Source organism: Schistocerca serialis, chromosome 2, assembly GCF_023864345.2.
Source record: "Schistocerca serialis cubense isolate TAMUIC-IGC-003099 chromosome 2, iqSchSeri2.2, whole genome shotgun sequence".
In the NCBI taxonomy this organism is placed as follows: domain Eukaryota; kingdom Metazoa; phylum Arthropoda; class Insecta; order Orthoptera; family Acrididae; genus Schistocerca; species Schistocerca serialis.
The window spans coordinates 857,658,210-857,683,278 of NC_064639.1; the positions used below are offsets into that span (position 1 = coordinate 857,658,210).

Consider the following 25,069-nt stretch of genomic DNA (forward strand, 5'->3'; position numbering starts at 1 on the left):
AGAACACTCGCATCTCCAACCGGGCAGCAATGTGGAGATAACGCGACATTTCGACGAGTCTCATACCATCACTGTTGATTCAACTTCAAAACATTTCCACCCAAAATGGACGTATATATCTACTTCTGTCAATAGGCGAAGCAAATGCTCACTTCATCTTTCAGTTATACTTCTTTCTATTTTCGTTCTTCAATGAGACACTCAACTTTTTTCTCGTCTATTCATTACTTGTCATTGTAGTGATAAATTTTTCGAAGTTTCTAAGCTCTTTGGTCTCCATCTGGGCGGCAGCATGAAGATACGGTGATGTTCTGACTAGTGTCATTGTACTGTGAGACGCGAGAGCTTTCCATCAGTATTATACGCTGGTAGAGTCTGCATTCACGTACACTGTAAATTTGTTTGTGTAAAGTATAGTAATAAAGATAAATAGCAGACAGAAAATTTAAACTGAAGACTATGACAGCAACGGATATCATACAAAACAGAAAGAGAAACGTTTTTGAACAGAAGTAATGAGGTGAAGAGGAAAATAAATGACTTGGCTGACTGAAAAGTGAAAAGATAAAGAAGTGTAACTGGAGGATTTGCTTCACTTTCTGATAGCAAAGGTTATGTTTGCAGGGAAATGCTATGAAGTTGCCAAAATAAGGTACTTCGATACTAAACAGTGCCTAGTGCAGATTTGCCTGTACCAGGGACAGAAACACCGATGAAGCAGGAGTTTCAAATTGTTTTTCATTCATGGATGGACGCAGCTACGTTTCTAGACAAATGAGACCTTTTGTCCCGACAATCTCGTAATCATCCTCACTGAGCGTATGAATACTCTCCGAAGATTCTGGGACTGACTGAGGTGTTGCTGTCATGCTGCTGCTGTGGTCTTCAGTCCAGAGACTGGTTTGATGCAGCTCTCCATACTACTCTATCTGTGCAAGCTGCTTCACCTCCGAGTACCTACTCCAACCTACATCCTTCTGAATCTGTTTAGTGTATTCATCTCTTGGTCTCCCTCTACGATTTTTACTGTCCACGCTGCCCTCCAGTACTAAATTGGTGATCCCTTGATGTCTCAGAACATGTCCTACCAACCGATCCCTTCTTCTAGTCAAGTTGTGCCACAAACTTCTCTTCTCCCCAATCCTATTCAATACCTCCTCATTAGTTATGTGATCTACCAATCTAATCTTCAGCATTCTTCTGTAGCACCACATTTCGAAAACTTCTATTCTCTTCTTGTCCAAACTATTTATCGTCCACATTTCACTTCCATATATGGCTACACTCCATACAAATACTTTCAGAGACTTCCTGACACTGAAATCTATACTCGACGTTAACAAATTTCTCTTCTTCATAAACGCTTTCCTTGTCATTGCCAGTCTATATTTTATATCCTCTCTACTTCGACCATGATCAGTTAATTTGCTCCCAAACAGCAAAACTCATTTATTACTTTAAGCGTCTCATTCCCTAATCTAATACCATCAGCATCACCCAATTTAATTCGACTACATCCCATTATCTTCGTTTTGCTTTTGTTGATGTTCATCTTATATCCTTCTTTCAAGTCACTGTCCATTCCGTTCAGCTGGTCTTCCGGGTCCTTTGCTGTCTCTATTATAAGACATTGGATTCGTAACCCCCGTTGCGCCACCCGGATTAGCTTTCCTGTGATTTCCCTAAATCCCATAAGGTGAATTCCGGGATGGCTCCTTTAATAGAGCACAGCGTATGTTCCCTTCCTTATTCTCAGCCAACAAAAGCTCTTGCTGCGTCTCTAAAGACGTCTTCGCCGACGGAGCGTTATACCCTAATCTTTCTTCTTTAGAAATTTCAGGAGGGCAGAGAGACAAATACCAAATCTTCCTGCGCGTGGCAACGGTATTTTCTGACCTGTTGAGGTGCTCGTACAAAGCAACAGCCGAGTTCTTTAACGTGACCTGATACGGTTTTGGAATACAAAATAATGAAAACACGAAAAACATAACATGTTTCCTTGGCTAATACGTTGTAAACTTTGTAGAAAATCCGTTGGCATTCGAAATAGCTTCCAGTCGACTCGGGATACATAAGTACAGGTCCTGTAGGTCCTGTATGGTTTTCAAGGGAATCTGATACCATTCTTCCTGAAAGACAGTGGCATGTTGAGGTAACGATGATGCAGGTGGAGAGCGATCTCGATGTCTTCTCGCCAAAACAGACCACTGAGGCTCGATAATATTGAGATCTGGTGACTGTGGTGACCAGGAAAGATGCAGCAGACCCTCCTCGTGCTCATAAACCACTCTTGGACGTCGCGAGCTGTGCGAACAGTGGCCTTGTCGTCTTGGACCACATCAATACTACTGAATTCACTTAGCCGGCCGCTGTGGCCGAGCGGTTTTAGGGGCATCAGTCCGGAACCGCGCTGCTGCTAGGTCGCAGGTTCGAATCCTGCCTCGGGTATGGATGTGTGTGATGTCCTTAGGTTCGTTAGGTTTAAGTAGTTCTCGGTCTAGGTGACTGATGACCTCAGATGTTAAGTTCCATAGTGCTTAGAGCCATTTGAACCATTTTTGAATTCACTTAGCTACTACACAATGCACTCACAATTACACAGAACACTATTCTCACCACGATTTACTATTGAGAAAAGTGACCATTTTTGTGATCAAATACAACAGCGTTATTTTTAGGCTTTGCTAGCGCTTGCATTTATGTTCGAGCATACATTTCTCACGGTGTCTGCATATTTTTGTCCAACCCCTTTACAGCGTCTACCGTGAGTTCAATACTCGCCTGCTTACCTGCTGTAAGAGACTCCAGTAGCCAGCCAATAAGGTCAATGGTTGACCCGCTTCTGGAGGCACGGTTTAGGCGACACGGCAGCCGGCAGGTGGGTGATTAGGAGGCGTCCTGTCACGTCACGACTCGCTCCAGCGAACGGTGCGTGAGAGGGGGCCCGCTCTCACACTCAGGGAAAGATGGAGATCAGAAACTGCAGGCCGCCACACGCCTGCTACCCACAAAGATAAGCGTCAACAAACAGTCCCTGCCGCACACCACTCAGGGAGAAAGCCGATGTTTTCCCGTGGCGGCCGAAACACACTCCTGTTCTAAACGGGTGAACATCGGTGCAACGTGTTGCCTTGTCTTTAAAAGAAAAAACACTAATACGTCAGGTGACGAAAAGGAGACGTTGTCAAAAGTAATCGACTTGTTATCAGTTCTCAGATTCAGAAGTACAAACAAAGTCGAGCCTAACAACTTGGAAGCTAACAGTGTTCTAGACAGTGAAACAAATGTACAAGCCACAGTCAAGCTTTTCGTGATACTTCAAGGCAAACATGCAAGCTGGGAATACTCGTCGATATAGAAAGCAAGAGTAAATGGATGTGAAAAATACCGCACTGTCAGTCTAGCAAGTATCAGAAGCAACCCAAATGCAATATATTAAGATATTGAAAATATCTTAATAGAGGTACAATTTAGCTTTAGGAGAAGCCAGGGCACTCACGAAGCAGTTTTATCACTGCAGTTAACAACATATTGGAGAGTTAGGGAAAAAGGGAAATATACATTGTATTTATAGATATGGAGAGAGCTTCAGATGATGAGTAATGGAGTCAAATCTTTCCCACTCTTGGGCAACTTGGTATCAATTACAGGGATTGAAGGGTAAACCAATCACTTTGTGCAAAGCGGGCTGTAGTAATCAGTACTGAGTTAGGAATGGTTTCGCAATTTAACGACAGATATTTAACGTGTATAATGAAGATGTAATGAAGCAAATGTCTACCTTGATTAGGGAATTCTGAGACATAGACAACCCGTCAGGTTGATAAGGTTCACTGATGACTGAGCAGTAGTGAACGAACGTGAACAGGGACTGAGTCGGATACCTAATGAAATGGAACCTGCGGTCCTACATGATTGCAGGATGCACATAAACAAAAAAAATTAAGGCAAAGTAGTGTGTTGCTGCACAGCAACTGCATATGTTGGATGGCTCAGTGTTAAACTTGAAGAAATGGACGAATTTTGCTTACTCGGAAGTACGTGAGATAAAGACAGACACGAGAAAAGGGAGGAAGGTTAGGGTTTAACGCCCCGTCGACAGTGAAATCGTGAGAGAGACGGTGCAGAAGCTGGTATTATGAAAGGACGGTGAAGGACATCGAGCGTGCCCTTTTCAAAGGAGCCAACCTAGCATTTGCCTGGAGCTATTTAGAGAAATCACGGAAAACCTAAATCTGGATGGCCGGACGCGGATTTGAATCGTTGCCCACTGAATACGAGTCCAGTGCGCTCGACAAGATCGACACAGGAAAGGTATTGAAGCAAAGATTGAGCAAAGTACGTGGGCTTTCCATAGAAAGAACCAGCTGCTAATATCAAAAAATATAAACCTTAAGACCAGCCAAAGACATAAAAAGCTATGTTTTCATGACTGTGCTCTGAAGGTGCGAAACATGGACTATGTGGAAGACGGAAATAAAACTATTCGGCTTTTATTATACCAGCAGTAGACATTCACGGGTTAGATGGTGCGTCTACACAGTAGAGGTAAACCCCTTACCAGTAGCACTCTTAGCTTCTGTATTTTCTAAACAGCACATGTCAAGGTAACTGCAAAGGAAGATTTACCTACGACTGCCTACCACAGAAATTTTCCGATGGATATGGAGAAGTCTGTGATACATAAAGTGTTTTGGAAAGTATTTACGTGTGGCACAATTACTTTACAATTTCACAACATTTCATCAGTTTGGACCAATCATACGCTACACTTGGAGCCTACTACACAAAATTGACACACTACTTACCTTACTTGCACTTTGTCATCCATTTTTTTAAACATAACAATTGTCTAACTTAACCTAATACGAGTATATTTTGTGGGTTTTTCTATGGAATCATTTCAATCAGTAAGAGCTGTACTGCAGATACTATCTCGTTTTAGTAGAAAAAGTTGAGCTGCTATTGTTGCAACTTACCTTGACTCGTATTTCTCCATCAAGTACCTAGGATGCCCAAGATCTCTTTTCCCTGAGCAGCCTGCGCACGGTAAGCGGAACTAGCCCTCAGTTATTCCACTCTTGGAATGCCCTCTTTGTGACGCCTTATCAGATAACTACCCTCTATTATCCTACGAAAATGCAGGAAATGTTGAGTTGGCTACCGAATCACATGACCATTGATATTCTGAAAGAACGGTAGCAAGAAATGTACACAAGCAGTTGTTGCCCATTGATCATTCATTGTAAGCGTTGGGCATATAAGAGTCATGGAACTTCTATTAATGTAGTGATGTTAAGGAAAAATAAGGAGATGTACATTAAATTAACAAGAAGACGTCGCGAGTGTAAGGCCAGAAGACGATGGGGTCTCTTCTAGAGAGTGACAAGTACATCTGACTTTCGTTTCAGGCTACAGGATGCTTTTGAAAAGTGAACATGCGGGCTTGCTTAATACACAAGATTCATTTCGACATGCCAAGGACCGGGATAGTAATTAATACTCACAGCATGGTAGGCGCTGAAAAGGTCACAGGCCGATTGTTTAGCTAAGTGTCTTGCGACAAGAACCCGGCAGCAGTTGCAGTAAGAAACCACTTCAAGAGAATCGACCTATCGTGCTGGAGATTGTTTTAATTAGGGTATATGGGAGATATGTGAGAGGGCAGCTTTTCACTCGGCGTGGCTGGAGAAAGGGAGGAGATGCTCGGCTGACTCTTTCCCCTTCCAGACGAGGAGATGAAATACAGTTCAGTTTCTTCTGTTTCTGTCAGTTTATTGTTGTTATGTTTACACAATTTCTATTCCTCTTGTCTCTGTTCCTTAAGGCTCTATACATTTTTTCCTTCTTTTGTAGGTATTAAAAAAATGATTGTCCTCAAAAAGGAGCTTGGGGGGGGGGGGGGGGCCTGTACCAATAGAACAGATTTGAGAAGCAGTGTCACGAGATACGCATTTTTCAAACATTTATTTTGCAAGGAGAGCTACATCAAACCAGTCTCAGGACTGAAGACCACAATAACAACAACAACAACATTGAAACCTGCTCCATTTTTGGCTGCAGCCTAACGTATAGTACAAGTTTCTATTTTCGTAATATGAAAATTAGAGCACATTAACAATTTTTATGATATGAAGTCGCAGTACACCATTTTAATTTCCTTCTACACGGCATTATTGAATTTTCTACTCTGTGCATGACTTCCTGTGGTTTCGTGGGACTCGGAAAAATTAATTTGCGTATTCAATATAAATAAACTTTACAAACTACATACTCTTGGAACTGCCTTCAACTGCAGCAGATGAAGAAACAAACATCAAGACATGCACGTTTATGAACATGACAGTTACCTAGCAACTGAATTTCTTCACGGTAACAATAAATAAAATGACAATTCCAGTTACAAAAATTGAAACAACAAATAAAAGGAAAAATGAATGAACAGTCAGACATGCGCGCTCAAAATGTTCATGTAGGAATTGTGTTGAACATGAAGCTCCAGTATCACGAATACAGTATATACACTACCTGGTGAAAAGTATCCGGACGCATCATTGTAATGCGAATTAACAAGTAGGTCGGCTGGTCCCGGCGGAGGTTCGAGTCCTCCCTCGGGCATGGGCGTGTGTGTTCGTCCTTAGGATAATTTAGGTTAAGTAGTGTGTAAGCTTATGGACTGATGACCTTAGCAGTTAGGATCAAATGGCTCTAAGCACTATGGGACTTAACATCTGTGGTCATCAGTCCCCTAGGACTTAGAACTACTTAAACCTAACTAACCTAAGGACATCACACACATCCATGCCCGAGGTAGGATTCGAACCTGCGACCGTAGCATTCGCGAGGTTCTGGACTGAGCGCCTAGAACCGCTCGGCCACCGCAGTCGGCAGCAGTTAAGTCCCTTAAGATTTCACACACACTTGATTTTTTTTTTAAGAAGTTGGTGCCACAATACTCGGCAGTATAGAAGGAGGCGGGGAGCACAGTGGTGTCAGTAGAAAAGCGGTAACAACAGAATGGGCCGTCAGAGATCAATGACTTCTAATGTGGACGCCATTGGATGTCACTTGGGTAACAGATCCATCAGGGACATTCTGGTGAGGCGACTTTAAAGTGGAAACGCGAAGGAACACTACAGCTATACCAAAACCAGACAGACCTCATGCATTGATGGGTGGGGCTGTCGAGTATTACGGAGCGTGGCTGTAAAAAACCGCATGGAAATCAACGGAAGGATTTACTAGTGAGTTCCAAAGTGTTACCAGCGGTACAGCAAGCATCGTAACTGTGTGTAGGGGGCTAAAAGAATGGGGTATAGTGGTCGAGCAGCTACTCATAAGCCAAGCCTCTTAAGTCAATGCCATGTGACATGTGACGCCTGAGGTGTGTATAAACAGCAACACTACTACGCAGTGGATGACAAGAAATGAGTAATTTGGAGTAATGAATCATGCTACACCCTGTGACAATACCATGGGAGAGTTTAGGTTTGGCGAACGCCTGAAGAACTTTTCTTCTGATATGTTGTTGTTGTGGTCTTCAGTCCTGAGACTGGTTTGATGCAGCTCTCCATGCTACTCTATCCTGTGCAAGCTTTTTCATCTCCCAGTACCTACTGCAACCTACATCCTTCTGAATCTGCTTAGTGTATTCATCTCTTGGTCTCCCTCTACGATTTTTACCCTCCACGCTGCCCTCCAATACTAAATTGGTGATCCCTTGATGCCTCAGAACATGTCCTACCAACCGATCCCTTCTTCTGGTCAAGTTGTGCCACAAACTTCTCTTCTCCCCAATCCTATTCAATACTTCCTCATTAGTTATGTGCTCTACCCATCTAATCTTCAGCATTCTTCTGTAGCACCACATTTCAAAAGCTTCTATTCTCTTCTTGTCCAAACTATTTATCGTCCATGTTTCACTTCCATACATGGCTACACTCCATACGAATACTTTCAGAAAAGACTTCCTGACACTTAAATCAATACTGGATGTTAACAAATTTCTCTTCTTTAGAAACGCTTTCCTTCCCATTGCCAGCCTACATTTTATATCCTCTCTACTTCGACCATCATCAGTTATTTTGCTCCCCAAATAGCAAAACTCCTTTACTACTTTAAGTGCCTCATTTCCTAATCTAATTCCCTCAGCATCACCCGACTTAAATAGACTACATTCCATTATCCTTGTTTTGCTTTTGTTAATGTTCATCTTATATCCTCCTTTCAAGACACTGTCCATTCCATTCAACTGCTCTTCCAAGTCCTTTGCTGTCTCTGACAGAATTACAATGTCATCGGCGAACCTCAAAGTTTTTATTTCTTCTCCATGAATTTTAATACCTACTCCGAATTTTTCTTTTGTTTCCTTTACTGCTTGCTCAATATACAGATTGAACAACATCGGGGAGAGGCTACAACCCTGTCTTACTCCCTTCCCAACCACTTCTTCCCTTTCATGTCCCTCGACTCTTATAACTGCCATCTGGTTTCTGTACAAATTGTAAATAGCCTTTCGCTCCCTGTATTTTACCCCTGCCACCTTTAGAATTTGAAAGAGAGTATTCCAGTCAACATTGTCAAAAGCTTTCTCTAAGTCTACAAATGCTAGAAACGTAGGTTTGCCTTTCCTTAATCTTTCTTCTAAGATAAGTCGTAAGGTCAGTATTGCCTCACGTGTTCCAGTGTTTCTACGGAATCCAAACTGATCTTCCCCGAGGTTGGCTTCTACTAGTTTTTCCATTCGTCTGTAAAGAATTCGTGTTAGTATTTTGCAGCTGTGACTTATTACACTGATAGTTCGGTAATTTTCACATCTGTCAACACCTGCTTTCTTTGGGATTGGAATTATTATATTCTTCTTGAAGTCTGAGGGTATTTCGCCTGTTTCATACATCTTGCTCACCAGATGGTAGAGTTTTGTCAGGACTGGCTCTCCCACGGCCGTCAGTAGTTCCAATGGAATATTGTCTACTCCGGGGGCCTTGTTTCGACTCAGGTCTTTCAGTGCTCTGTCAAACACTTCACGCAGTATCATATCTCCCATTTCATCTTCATCTACATCCTCTTCCATTTCCATAATATTGTCCTCAAGTACATCGCCCTTGTATAGACCCTCTATATACTCCTTCCACCTTTCTGCTTTCCCTTCTTTGCTTAGAACTGGGTTTCCATCTGAGCTCTTGATATTCATACAAGTGGTTCTCTTATCTCCAAAGGTCTCTTTAATTTTCCTGTAGGCGGTATCTATCTTACCCCTAGTGAGATAGGCCTCTACATCCTTACATTTGTCCTCTAGCCATCCCTGCTTAGCCATTTTGCACTTCCTGTCGATCTCATTTTTGAGACGTTTGTATTCCTTTTTGCCTGTTTCACTTACTGCATTTTTATATTTTCTCCTTTCATCAATTAAATTCAATATTTCTTCTGTTACCCAAGGATTTCTACTAGCCCTCGTCTTTTTACCTACTTGATCCTCTGCTGCCTTAACTACTTCATCCCTCAAAGCTACCCATTCTTCTTCTACTGTATTTATTTCCCCCATTCCTGTCAATTGCTCCCTTATGCTCTCCCTGAATCTCTGTACAACCTCTGGTTCTTTTAGTTTATCCAGGTCCCATCTCCTTAAATTCCCACCTTTTTGCAGTTTCTTCAGTTTTAATCTACAGGTCATAACCAATAGATTGTGGTCAGAGTCCACGTCTGCCCCTGGAAATGTCTTACAATTTAAAACCTGGTTCCTAAATCTCTGTCTTACCATTATATAATCTATCTGATACCTTTTAGTATCTCCAGGGTTCTTCCATGTATACAACCTTCTTTCATGATTCTTAAACCAAGTGTTAGTTATGATTATGTTGTGCTCTGTGCAAAATTCGACCAGGCGGCTTCCTCTTTCATTTCTGTCCCCCAATCCATATGCACCTACTATGTTTCCTTCTCTCCCTTTTCCTACACTCGAATTCCAGTCACCCATGACTATTAAATTTTCGTCTCCCTTCACAACCTGAATAATTTCTTTTATTTCATCATACATTTCTTCAATTTCTTCGTCATCTGCAGAGCTAGTTGGCATATAAACTTGTACTACTGTAGTAGGCGTGGGCTTCGTATCTATCTTGGCCACAATAATGCGTTCACTATGCTGTTTGTAGTAGCTTACCCGCATTCCTATTTTCCTATTCATTATTAAACCTACTCCTGCATTACCCCTATTTGATTTTGTGTTTATAACCCTGTAGTCACCTGACCAGAAGTCTTGTTCCTCCTGCCACCGAACTTCACTAATTCCCACTATATCTAACTTCAACCTATCCATTTCCCTTTTTAAATTTTCTAACCTACCTGCCCGATTAAGGGATCTGACATTCCACTCTCCGATCCGTAGAACGCCAGTTTTCTTTCTCCTGATAACGATGTCCTCTTGAGTAGTCCCCGCCCGGAGATCCGAATGGGGGACTATTTTACCTCCGGAATATTTTACCCAAGAGGACGCCATCATCATGTAATCATACAGTAAAGCTGCATGCCCTCGGGAAAAATTACGGCTGTAGTTTCCCCTTGCTTTCAGCCGTTCGCAGCACCAGCACAGCAAGGCCGTTTTGGTTATTGTTACAAGGCCGGATCAGTCAATCATCCAGACTGTTGCCCTTGCAACTACTGAAAAGGCTGCTGCCCCTCTTCAGGAACCACACGTTTGTCTGGCCTCTCAACAGATACCCCTCCGTTGTGGTTGCACCTACGGTACGGCTATCTGTATCGCTGAGGCACGCAAGCCTCCCCACCAACGGCAAGGTCCATGGTTCATGGGGGGGGGTCTTCTGATATAGGGGTAGTTATCGCGGGTAGCGTGTGGTCCCATTATTGTGCTTATGAAAACGTTAAACGCAGAGGGACACGAACACATTTCACAACACTGCGTACTGCGTACAGTAGAGGAACAGTTCGGAGACGATGACTGTATCAGCATGACAATGCACCCTGTCTGAATGCAGCATCTGTGAGGCAATGGTTTGTGGACAGTAACAACCTGGAAATGGACTATTCTGGCCAAAGTCCCGATCTAACCCAGTGGAACACCTTTTGGATGAGTTAGAAACTCGACTTCACTCCAGACCCTGCGTCCATCACCACTACCTTCTGTTTTGTTTTCGGCTTCTAGGAATAACGGGCTGTCATTCATCGACAGACATTCATAAAGGTGAATAAATAAACAGTGATGCTCACAGAGAGAGTTTATCACAGTCATAGCAGGTAAGGCTCAACTTTCACGTATGTCAATTCAATACGTAAAATGGTCAAAGTGCAACCATTCTACAGGTTTTGTCACTGTATCAAAATACATAACACATAAAAATAAGTTAGCTAACTACTGAAGGGGAGGCGTACATTGTGTGGTCAATGTTATTTTGCTTCTTTTCAGCGATGCAAGGTGTCGAGAGCTCCCACGCTCAATGAGGTGTTTATCCACACCATATGGTGGGTGAGGTTCAGGTCGGATGTGTGACGTTTTGGAAGGTGTCTTTCGTAACATGACTTGAGCCCAGTCAACCAGGCTGTTCAGTATAACACTCTCGGAGACCAAATGTTGCCGTTTCTTGTATACCATCAAGATGAGTAAGTTGAGGATACTTCTGTCTTCCAACATCCATCTGATCAGTGTTGCACACACACATGTGTTCCTGGATTGATGAACACTCAGACACTCCATCGCGCCTTGACCAGTTCGCTAAATCTCCCCATCTTAATTCTACAGAAAATGTCTGGGACAGTTTGGAACAACAGGTGAAATATAGCCATAAGCATCTTCACAGTATGGCAGTTATATGGGATCAAATCATCAACAGGTGGATTCAGCTGGATATGGCATAATGGAGGAAATTTTTGTGCCCCCTTCCTCAAGGAACTGAGGCCATTCTCAACGCTAGAGACTGTGATAGTCTGGAAGCACAAATAAGGCTGCTAGTCTGCTGAACTCCACAGGGCCATCAGGTGCACACAGAGAATGTTGATTAACCAGCCACATGGTGCAGCAGCACCAGCACCAGCAGTGTGTTGCGCGCATGCTGCCTGCTTCGTCGAACTGTTTTACAGAAAGTATTAGATAAAAAATGATCATTTCGTTACTTATAGCCTCATGTGTTACCTTTGTGATTAACTGTCTATTGGATATTGAACGGTAATATTCATTGTGGTATTTCCTAATGAAGTAACCCAGTGCGCGTGATTCATATACTTTGCAATGAAAACAAGGATTCACTATGAGCTTACATTTGTTGTGCATTAGGTAATACATTGCTTATGAAATGTAGCTAACATATTGACTTCTTTTTTAGATTTGCGAGGGGGTTTCTGTCTATCTCTGATCTGGAGAAGAAGACAGATCCTTAAGACCTTGCTCGGAACATACGAGCGTCACTCCAAAAGAAATGCACACTATTTTTGTGAAAATACAGTTTTCATTCTGCATGTGTGAAAGTTTTACAGTGTGTAGATACATCTTAACCACTTTTTTTCAAACTTATTTCAACCAGTTCCCGTGAGAGGCGCCGTCATAGCATGTCTTCAAGATGGCTGCTACACTTGACATGCTATCATAGAATTCCTGTGCTCTGAAAACGAGACAGTGGGAAACATCCACAAGAGGTGGAAAAAGGTGTATGGAGATGCTGCTGTCGATCGCAGTATAGTTAGTCGGTGGGCAAGCAGGTTACGTGATGAAAGCGGGCACGGCAATATTGAGGATTGTCCTCGCAGCGGCAGGCTTCGTACTGCACACACTCCAGACAATGTGCAGAGAGTTAACGAATTGGTGACAGCTGACAGACGCATCACAGTGGACGAATTGTCACGCTACGTTGGGATAGGGGAAGGAATTGTTTGCAGAATACTGAAAGTGTTGGCGTTAAAAAAGGTTTGTGTCAGATGGGTACCCAGGATGTTGACAGTGGCTCACAAAGAAACAAGAAAAACGGTATGCAGCCAACTTTTGGAACAGTACGAAAGGGCGGAGATGAATTTCTTGGAATAACTGTGACAGGTGATGAAACATGGCTCCATAATTTTTCACCAGAGACGAAGAGGCAATCAATGGAGTGACATCATGCAAATTCACCCAGGGAAAAAAAATTCAAAACTACACCTTCTGCTGGAAAAGTTATGGCTACCGTGTTTTTCGATTCCGAAGGAATCTTGCTTGTGGACGTCATGCCAAGTGGAACCACCATAAATTCTGATGCATATGTGACGACACAAGAAACTTCAAGCTCGACTGAGTCGTGTTCGACCACATCGGCAAAAGCAGGATGTTTTGCTGTTGCACGACAATGCACGGCTACATGTCAGTCAAAAAACCATGGAAGCGATCACAAAACTCGGATGGACAACACTGAAACACCCACCTTACAATCCTGACCTGGCTCCATGTAACTATTATCTCTTTGGGAAACTGAAAGACTCTCTTCGTGGAACAAGGTTTGAAGATGTTGACTCCCTTGTGCACGCTGCAAAACAGTGGCTCCAACAGGTTGGTCCAGAATTTTACCGTGTGGGTATACAAGCGCTGGTTCCAAGATGGCGTAAGGCAGTTGAGAGGAATGGAAATTATGTGGAGAAATGAAAATATTGTTCCTAAAGGACGTATCTACACACTGTAAAACTTTCAAACATGTAGAATAAAAGATGGATTTTAAGGGGGGTAGGACGTCAAACGGGCCGACTTGGAGCAGGAGAGGCATCACAGGACATTTTAATTTACAAATAAATTCATAAAACTTTGTCAGCATCACCAGGAAGGATTGAGGATTCACACTCATTGCAGTATAAGTTCGAAAACATAACTTTTTTTTTGTACGTGCGAAATTTCATCAGTTTTTTCACTTACTAATGGCTGCATTTGTTGCTATAGGTACACTTTTCTTCATAAGTTACAGAGACTCTTCGATGAATTTTACACAGCATACATACCATACTTACAGGTGTATGAAACTGTAGAATTTATTCAATTGATGAAAAAACGAATGATCTGTAGTATTTTAAACTTCATGTTTAGAAAAAAAAAACAAATTTTGTAGTTAATTACCTCAACTTTTACCACAGTTTTCAATACATTTGGAAAATTCTAGAGTTTCATACACCTTTAAGTATGGTTTGTATGCTGTGCAAAATTCATCGAAGGATCTCTCTTACTTATTGTGGTGTGCGTACTGTAAGACATTCGGTACACGCACCGTCAGATTATTTGACTTGTCGCTCTAACGAGGAAGGCGAGTGTCAGCAATATGTCTCGTGGTCTTATCGCAGTGTGTTTATCTTCTGCCGTTAGGTCAGACGATAGAAATGCCACTTGCACGCTTAGAGTAGCAGATTGACGGTGACCAACTTTAAACAGAACTTGATTAATTTTCAAACACATTTATTAAAATAATAACAAGCATAAAAATAACTTAACTTGGTTCTGGATGCTATTTACAATTGACAATCTGAAGTTCCTTTGGTCTTGGTACGTTAATATTATTCTCGCATATCTCTGATACTTGACAAGGTGTCTATACATTTCTCTTCGTGGCTATGTACAGGAATATGATAATCTTATTAGGCGCAGACTGAAGCTTGACTACAGACTAATGCAGACTGGTACAGATAAATGCAGACTAATGCAGACTGACTAATCGGAGGTCTGTACACTCGTTATAATACCTCGCGCGTTCATGTATGACTGTGCGAGTGTGATCCGCGAGGAGAAAAGGTTCTACGTTAGCAGCAATCTCATTGGCTGCGTTACATATTAATACCCGGATCGGCGGAAGGAGAATTTGGTCCGTCTCTATGGCAGCACCATCTCGTAGTGCGGAGACGGACGAGCGCTGCGCCTGCGCTGTTGTGCTTAGCGGGGCGCGCTCTATTGGAAAAGTGCTGACTACGCGGAACTATGTACACAATACTTATGAAGAAAAGTGTACCTATAGCAACAAATGCTGCCATTAATAAGTGAAAAAAGATGATGAAATTTCGCATGTAAAAAAAAATTATTTCGTTATTATTTTCGAAGTTCCACTGCTAAGAGTGTGAATACTGAATCCTTCCTGGTCATGCTGACAAAGTTTTACGAATTTATTTGTAAAAGTATAGTCAGTGGAAATTAAAATGTCCTGTGGTGCCTCTACTGCTGCAGGTCAGCCCGTTTGACGTCCTACCCCCCCCCCCCCCCCCCCCTAAAAAATCGTGTGCATTTCTTTTGAAGTGACCCTCTTATTTGTCTTTGGCAGCGACTCTAGTTGAGTGCCCCAAATGCTCCAGTAAGCGTGCAGTTCCACCCGTCTGCGCCGCGTTTGTACTGTACAGTGTTTGTGTGCTGTTTTAAGACGCAGTAGTGCGGAGTGGAGTGACGCGACTGAGTAGAGCGGTGTGCGTGCCGGCAGCTGCTGACGCGCGCCTGCGAGCCGCCGGGCTGCGGCCACGCGGCCGTGTCCGAGGCGCTGTCGACGCTGCGGCTACGGCTGGCGGAGCCGGTGCGCTTCCGCCTACTGGCGGGGATGCTGGGCAGCGCCGGCGGCTGCCCCGACCTGCCCGCCGCCGGCCTGCGCTTCCTCAACACCCTGCTGGAGACGGCGCCCGGCGAGCAGGCGCGCCTCTACCTGCTCGCGGAGCTCCGCCAGGCCGGCTTCCAGCCACACGCGCTCGCCCAGGTACGTCTCTAACTACCGTTACTGTTTCTAACACCGACCACAGGTACTCCGCGTAGATATCCGCAGTAATAATTACCTTCTGATAAATGCCACGACAAGCGGATGCCCGCAACTATACAGGGTGATTCAACGGCCCCTACCGCTGTGTTTTATTCCACCCGCGAAGCCTTCACAAACCACGCACGATATTTTCACACACTCTCGCTTGCTATGTGAACATTGTTAGTCCAGTGGTTCCCAACATGGAGATACACAACTGGCCATTAAAATTGCTACACCCAAGTGGCTATGAGGGACTCGGCGATGGATATAGTGAAAACTCAAAGTCTGGAAACAATTCATATAGGTACAAAACGAAGGTTGACTTGCCTTCAACTACCTAGTTTCAACTACTTTTCAAGGTCATTCAACTACCCACTTCTTTGCAAAAACGTCTTCCCACGCCAAATATCCATTAATAGTCTTCTGTTTATCCGTTAATAGTCTTCTGTTACCTCTTTTGCATGGTCCAGTGCAGTACAGTGGTTAGCTTGATGACCTTGAAAAGTATTTGAAACTAGGTAGTTGAAGGCAGCGCAACCCTCTTTTCGTACCAATATGAATCTAAATCATTACCTTTAAAGCTACACACAAAACCCATGCGGTTAACGGTCATCTAACCTGACACAAGGTGTAGTGACATGACTCACGAAGATCTCTCTCGGTCTAAGCACATCAACTTACTTGTGATGACATTACAAGTCGGAGTGATATGTAGGTGCTGGGACGGAGTAAAAATAAGTAGCAATACAATCCCTATAACTCAAGACAAAACCGCTCCATTACTACTCTGTAAAAAGCCACAGGCCTCATGAGGATACAAGTTCCTTATACCAAAACACTCTTATAGGTACGAAACGAGGGTTGCCTTGCCTTCAACTACCTAGTTCTATTTTTCAAGGTCATCCAACTACCCACATCCGAAATACATGCACACAGACCATCTTAAATTCTTTGGATTTTTATTTGGTTAGGGAATAAGACAAGCAAATATTCTCGTAAAAAAACTTTATTAATCTCTACATACACATTTACGCACAGAAAGCAACTCTTTCTTAGTTTTCGGTTGGTTTGTTTCTAATAACATCTACCTTAATTTTTATCTTATAATTTAACTATACATTGCACTCTTCTAATTCTTTCTCCGACCAGTAATTTGACAAGTACAAAGAAGGTATGTTCTCGAATTCCAAAACATATCTAATTTTTTTTCCTGTAAAATGTCATTTATGGCTTTAACAATTTGCTCTGTTCCTTACAGCAGTTGTTCTAGACTAGAGCACTGGATGATTTTAATCTTGCCTCTTGTTTCTTGCATAGTAATGTTGTTACAACACTCCATATCTTCCTGGATGTACGCTACCAGCTCTTCTGCGCACATTCTTGTGGAATTTCTGTATAGAACGTTACGTTTACAACTTTTGCAAACGAGTGGTCATTAAATGTTGTTATGCAGTTGGCTGTTGTTCTGTTGATTTGCGCATAACATACAGTCGACCACGCTTGGATACCATGTAACCATCCTTTTTAAGCAGGTCCAGTTGGGAATGGAGCTTTATAAACAGGTTTGTCGCGTGTATTTTAACGCAGTAAATGTGCTCCAATCCATCCTTTTCAGCCAGCCAGAACTCGTTGGCCACTTACCACTGCTATTAACAGTACAGGTAGATATTTTATATTCTCCAGTGATAGCCAGATTTGGACACACACTGTGTTTAAAGCAATATGTAAGCCTTATCTGCACATATGCAATAGTCTCTTCTTTTTCCAACAACAGTTTATATTCTTTCTTTACGCGCTACTCCGCTTTTCGTTTTTTGGCTTTGATCTCTTCATTTCCAGTTTTCTTTTTCGTACACACAACACATTAACTGCACTTAAGGGCGCAATTTCGTTATTCGGGAATGGCTTAAGTGTGTGACTTACATGCTTTTTCGTAGGATTTGGGGAATAAGACCGTTTGTTGGTACCGGTCCTAATTCGGCGATATCTGTATCTGACAGCATTGTAGAGAACAATGTCCTGGATTGAGAGAAATATGTTTCTCTTGCTTTAATATAGCACTTTTGTGCAATACTTATATTGTCTTTGTTGGAGTCAGTGTTAAGAATCTCCACGTATGAAACTTCCTGGCAGATTAAAACTGTGTGCCCGACCGAGACTCGAACTCGGGACCTTTGCCTTTCGCGGGCAAGTGCTCTACCATCTGAGCTACCGAAGCACGACTCACGCCCGGCCCTCACAGCTTTACTTCTGCCAGTATTTCGTCTCCTACCTTCCAAACTTTACAGAAGCTCTCCTGCGAACCTTGCAGAACTAGCACTCCTGAAAGAAAGGATACTGCGGAGACATGGCTTAGCCACAGCCTGGGGGATGTTTTCAGAATGAGATTTTCACTCTGCAGCGGAGTGTGCGCTGATATGAAACTTCCTGGCAGATTAAAACTGTGTGCCCGACCGAGACTCGAACTCGGGACCTTTGCCTTTCGCGGGCAAGTGCTCTACCATCTGAGCTACCGAAGCACGACTCACGCCCGGCCCTCACAGCTTTACTTCTGCCAGTATTTCGTCTCCTACCTTCCAAACTTTACAGAAGCTCTCCTGCGAACCTTGCAGAACTAGCACTCCTGAAAGAAAGGATACTGCGGAGACATGGCTTAGCCACAGCCTGGGGGATGTTTTCAGAATGAGATTTTCACTCTGCAGCGGAGTGTGCGCTGATATGAAACTTCCTGGCAGATTAAAACTGTGTGCCCGACCGAGACTCGAACTCGGGACCTTTGCCTTTCGCGGGCAAGTGCTCTACCATCTGAGCTACCGAAGCACGACTCACGCCCGGCCCTCACAGCTTTACTTCTGCCAGTATTTCGTCTCCTACCTTTCCAAACTTTATGTGACATCACAATCGTCTCTTGGTGATTGGGCAGACGATATGGAGGCAGATGATGCACAGCAAACATCGATATCTCCACCAGAGCCCATGGCTGACAATGAGCCCGGAGGGCTCTGCCAGTCAGGGACTTCTACGGCACAGTAATGCACAGCATGCAGGTGGATGGCTGTGTGGTGTGTGGTGTGTGAACTCACTGTGGGATTGCACCGACACACTGCCTCCGCCACTTGATATGTCTCAGTCATACCGTGTGGGAACAGTCAACGTAAATGGTGTCCACTCCACTGTCAAGACCCGCATGTTACACGACATGACCAGAGCGGCAGACTTGGACATTGCCCTTCTCCAGGAGGTTCGTCCCGAGCTGTGTTTAGACCTATATGGCTACACCAAGTACAGCCTACCCGTAGGTGATGGCGCAGGAGGAACGGCCATCCTTCTCCGAGATGGCATAGACGCGACGGACGCGACGTACTTGCCGAACGGGCGAGGCATCGCACTCACACTTGGCGCAGTGCGCCTCATTAACGTCTACGCTCCCTCCGGTAATTCGCACCGCGGTGACAGGCATGTCTTCTATTCGGAGGAGTTGGCCCCACTTTTGCAAGGAAATATGGACCATTACATAGTGGGCGGCGATTTTAACAGTGTTCTGCGGCCCGAGGACCAGATACAGCATTACGTCCCATGCCCGGCTCTACAAGCATTGATACGTGACCTCGCGCTCCACGACACATGGCTCTTACATCATGGGATCCAGAGTGGATATACGCACTTTACCAGCCATTCTGCCAGTCGTCTGGACCGGATATACGTCTCGCGTGCCCTCCGCACAGCAACCCGTGATGCAGAACTCTGGCCGACGGCCTTCACGGACCATCTCGCGTACATCTGCACTGTCACCTTGCCCCGACAACTCACAAGACGCAGCAGGGGCCCGTGGACGCTGAACGTCTCCCTCCTTCGCGAGGAAGCGTGTCGGCGAGCAGTCACTGACACGTGGCGTCGATGTATCAGGCGCCTGCCTATGTATGCTTCCACGTTGCTGTGGTGGCTGGGATGTGTCAAACCTGCCCTCCGAAAGACCTTGATGGCCTACGGGTGTGACAGATCGAACTGGCAAAGGGCGACATCGGAATTTTACTATACAGCGTTACGTCAGCTGGCGACGCAACCGCCGTCTCCCGAACGTCAGATGTCCGTACAACGCATCAAAGCTCGTCTACTTCGCATCAGGACAGAGCAGCTAGACGGTGTCCGCATCCGTGCGCGAGTGCAAGACTGTATCCCCAACGAAACAGCGTCAGTGTATCACATTGTGCGCGAAAGGCGCCACCGCAAACGTCAGCTCATTACGGCGGTAAACACGGAGGACGGCGGGCGCGCAGTGACACAAACGGACATCGCGCACACGTTCGCCAGACACTATGGGACCTTGTACATGGAAGATCCGGGAAATGTACGTGATTATGACGGGCTGTTGCACGATTTTCCCGCACCTCGGGACGTGGCACCCGATGATAGTCTGCTGTTGCCCATTACACCCGACGAGCTGACATCGGCCATGGCACGCGGAGCACCGAACAAGTCGCCTGGACCGGACGGTTTACCCCTGGAATTCTACCGCACTTTTTACCACCTTATGGGTGACAAGTGGCTCCAAATGTTTCAAGACCTGATCCGCCCTGATTTCACTGTCCCCACAGAATTCACAGAAGGCATCTTGCTCCCAGTTCCGAAACCGAATGGTGGTTGTAGGTGGCAGGATTTTCGCCCACTCACACTCCTCAACAACGACTACAAGATCTTTGCCCGTATCCTCCGCGCGCGTCTCCACACCGCTATCGGGAAAGCCATCCACACCGATCAGACATGTTTAGGTGGTGTCAGCAACATTCATACGGCGTTAGGAGCATACCGCGACGTAATTGCTTTGACGGCGGCCTGCAAAATACGAGGCGCCCTTGTCGCCGTAGATTTTGACCACGCATTCGACCGCGTCGATCACGGCTTCTTACGCGCAGTTTTGCATCGCATGGGCCTCTCTCCGGAGTCTGCACATGTGGTCCTTCGACTGGTCCACGGAGCGCGCTCCCGCATGATGGTCAACGGTTATCAGTCTGGTCACATTGTTGTTGGACGGTCAGTGCGACAAGGGTGCCCCCTGTCGGGCATATTATTTGCTGCAGCACTTGAACCAGCTTTACATGGTCTACGGCAGCGATTAACTGGTATCTCCTTGCGGGACGTGACCTTTTGTTGTGGTGCATTCGCCGATGACGTGGTGTTCCTGGCCAGATCAGAGGATGAAATGCATATGGCACTACAGTGGCTACGCCAGTACGGGGCGGTCGCTGGGAGCGTCATCAACGTGAAGAAGACAAAATACATGGATGTCGGAGGGGGGATTTCCCACACAACGGCGGTGCCCTTTGACAAGGTGCCCGTACTCAAGTGTTTAGGAGTGCAATTCTATAGCAATGTCCGCCGCACGGCGGCGGCTACGTACCGCCGGCTCCTACACCAGACACGTGCTCTGCTGCAGGACAACAAACTGCGTCGCTTGGATATGCTCCTCAGAACACGTTATGTCAACACCTATCTTGTCTCAAAACTGAACTATTTTGCGCATATCCTTCCCTTGACAGCTACGATGGCCGACAGATTTCAAGCAGCATATGGACATTTCGTAAGCACCGGTCTGGTTTTTAAAGTCCGATACGCCACCCTGACACTGCCGCAGCGGGCGGGCGGTATCGGTTTAATTCACGTATATAACCGTGCGCGATCGCTTTATCTCAACACTATGCGTCGCACGTGGACCTCTGCCCACGCCACTCTGACGGGCACCCTGATAGCGGAAGTGGCACCACACTCTCTGCATCCCCCGGTTTCTGTAGGACACATTTCACCGGCACTCACCCACATCAGAGACTTCTTTATTGACTTCAGCTACTTACGTTCAGAACTTCCGACGACACGGAAGCCCAGCACAAAAGACTATTATCGCCTCTATCAGCTGCGGCAACCTGTAAATACGGTCACCCACAGACACCCTGACGTTGCCTGGAACACGGTGTGGCGAGCGGTACACACGACTTTTCTACCTACGACGGTGCGTTCATTGTGGTACGTAGTTGTAAATGGGAAGTTCGCTACTCGTCAGAGGTTACATTCCATACATCTGACGGACGACCCCTTGTGTCCGACATGCTCAGTCGCTGACTCGGATGCACACCGGCTGACGTGTGCCGCGACCAGCGAGTGCTGGCTACTGACGCAGCGCATGCTGGCATTACTCTTGCGGCGATTGCCGGAGTCTATCTCCCCTGATGACGTATTGCGCCCCGACGTCGTATACTTTCCATCAACCAGAACGAACGCCGTTAACTGGCTAAAAGGCATGGCCGTTTACTACATATTTTGCGATGCTCCCAAAGGCACACTCGACTTTTGGTCCCTATTGATGACGACACATGCAGCTTTCAGCCGCCACCCGAAGTACAGAACTCGTTTCGCAAATTATTTAGGTTCATTATTTGCGGATCCTCCTGCTCACTGGGGCGTTCCGGGTATGAGACGCTGAAAATGAAGAAGAATCCTGGAGCATATTGATCCTCTACGGACGGAATAGGGGGGAACCCCTCCCAACAGACGAGAAGACGACTCGGACGCTCGGCTACGGCAGTTGTAGGATCTTTCTTTGTAATGAAACAAAAATAAATCTATAATACAAAAAAAAAAAAAGATGTTATAAAAATTAAAGAAATAAATAAATAAAACGAACAACATCAACAAACCCACTCCATCCTCTTCCTGATCCTTCGATCCTCGAACTCGAACACGTTGCTTGGGCGTGGCGGCGGGATGGCCAGGCTTCGGATGTCGACCCCTGCCCTACCCGTCGGCCTGCTCCGGCAACGGTTCATTAAAAAAAAAAAAAAAAAAAAAAAAAGAGAGATGGTAGAGCACTTGCCCGCGAAAGGCAAAGGTCCCGAGTTCGAGTCTCGGTCGGGCACACAGTTTTAATCTGCCAGGAAGTTTCATATCAGCGCACACTCCGCTGCAGAGTGAAAATCTCATTCTGAAAACATCCCCCAGGCTGTGGCTAAGCCATGTCTCCGCAGTATCCTTTCTTTCAGGAGTGCTAGTTCTGCAAGGTTCGCAGGAGAGCTTCTGTAAAGTTTGGAAGGTAGGAGACGAAATACTGGCAGAAGTAAAGCTGTGAGGGCCGGGCGTGAGTCGTGCTTCGGTAGCTCAGATGGTAGAGCACTTGCCCGCGAAAGGCAAAGGTCCCGAGTTCGAGTCTCGGTCGGGCACACAGTTTTAATCTGCCAGGAAGTTTCATATCAGCGCACACTCCGCTGCAGAGTGAAAATCTCATTCTGAAAACATCCCCCAGGCTGTGGCTAAGCCATGTCTCCGCAGTATCCTTTCTTTCAGGAGTGCTAGTTCTGCAAGGTTCGCAGGAGAGCTTCTGTAAAGTTTGGAAGGTAGGAGACGAAATACTGGCAGAAGTAAAGCTGTGAGGGCCGGGCGTGAGTCGTGCTTCGGTAGCTCAGATGGTAGAGCACTTGCCCGCGAAAGGCAAAGGTCCCGAGTTCGAGTCTCGGTCGGGCACACAGTTTTAATCTGCCAGGAAGTTTCATATCAGCGCACACTCCGCTGCAGAGTAAAAATCTCATTCTGAAATCTCCACGTAGTTTACAGGTAGATAATTAAAACTATATGCAGACAGTGCATAACTTACAAGCTCTGGCAGACTTACCTGCAAACGAGTCAATTTTCGGGAATTCTTATTGTCCCTGTAGACAAACTACAGAAGGCTGTTAAACACCACACAGCTGCTGTTCTGTAAGTTATTAGTTAGCTGACACCACATGGATGTGACTGACACAGCATACAGTGGATCACATTGTAAATTCTGTTTGTTTAAGTCAAATACACTTGAACAGTCTTGTACAGGGTCGAACTCACGATTTTTTCTGTAGTTGTATATTGCAGCCTACTGCCTGGTAATATCATACTGTTTTGCCAAGGAGGACATAAAAGGAAACTTTTATGTCATCCTCTAATATCTGGACACTTTTTAAGATCTATAAGGTGGTTAGCGACAAATTTGTTCATATAGGTACGAAATGAGAGTTGTCTTGCCTTTAACTACCAAGTTGCAGCTACTTTTCAAGGTCAACCATCATCCCACTGCTTTTCACTATAATGATGCGAAAGACATATACGAATTATCACAAACAGAAGACTATTCATGGATTTTTGGCAGGGGAAAGTGTTCTTGCTTAGCAGTAGGTAGTTGGATGACCTTGAAAAGTAGTTGAAACTGTTCAGTCAAAGGCAAGGCAACCTTCATTTCATACCTATATGACACTGATTTGAGTTTAGTGTAGTGAGATCCTTTCTCTCCAGTAAAACTTAGTCTTTTTCTCCACCATTTCCAGATGGAGGAGGGGAGGGGGGAATGGTGGAGGGCTGGGGGATTTCCCATAGGGGATATGGTAATTAATTGAACAATTTAATTAATTAGTCAATTAATTTGATATCAAAAGTGTGCTCATATCACTGAGGGGGAGGGGGTGTTCCTCATCTCCCAGAGTGATGGGGAAGGGGGATGAGGGTTTCTCAGAAAGACAGATTATCCCCAGGGGATCATAAATCAACCCCCAGGAGTCATAAATCAATTAGCAACATAACAATAGGTTAAAGGATTCTGTATAATTTTTCCATAAATACGATACCTGCCCTGAATGTGTGCAACCCACACAAACAAAATGGCTCAGGATTTGCTTTACCCCAATACTGACAGTTTGTTCCTCAGGTAAAAATTCATGATTCATTAAACACTTGCCGTCGAAAAAGGCGATCAGCATCGTTTTAATCTTGGATTTCGTTGGCCGACTTCTTTTGGAAGCCGGGAAAGTGTATGAAAAACGTGCCATTGTCTGTAGCGTCGTCTCCGGATCGTACTGGTAGCGTCAGGTCTCATCTCTTGCAATGATGGTTTCCAAAAACTGCGATTCCGACCAGAAATGTTGATGAAATCTCCAGAAATTTCCATCCGAGTCTGCTTCTGATGTTCTGTCAGCATGTGCGGTACAAACCGAACACAAACCTTCCGCCTTTGAAAACGCTCGTGAGCAATAACGCTTACACTGTCTTCACTTGTCTTCAACTCTTACGCTATCATTCTCAAAGACAGTCGCCGATCATCCGCCAGCACCGGTCGCAGTCTTTCGATGTTGTATGGGATTATGCTTGTTGACAATCAACTGGACCATGGTTCATCCTCGCCATCTTCCTTTCTGTCTCTAAAGCATTTAAACCACTCACACACACTCTTTACTCGCTGCTGCAACACCGCAAATTTGCACTGACGTTCCGTAAGTCTCTGTCGCCATTTTCCGTCATTTGAAGCAGGAGTTGATGTTAACACGTTGTTC

At 45.0% G+C, this 25,069-nt stretch overlaps 1 protein-coding gene across 1 annotated transcript in view; it reads left to right on the forward strand.

Moving 5' to 3' along the window:
- The window catches only part of LOC126456466 (uncharacterized), a 537,527-nt gene that overhangs the window by 425,327 nt on the left and 87,131 nt on the right, over positions 1-25,069 (forward strand). Inside the window, exon 5 of the mRNA XM_050092217.1 lies at positions 15,420-15,686. Within this exon, the coding sequence (XP_049948174.1) occupies positions 15,420-15,686 (267 nt within the window). The remainder of the gene's footprint in view (positions 1-15,419; positions 15,687-25,069) is intronic.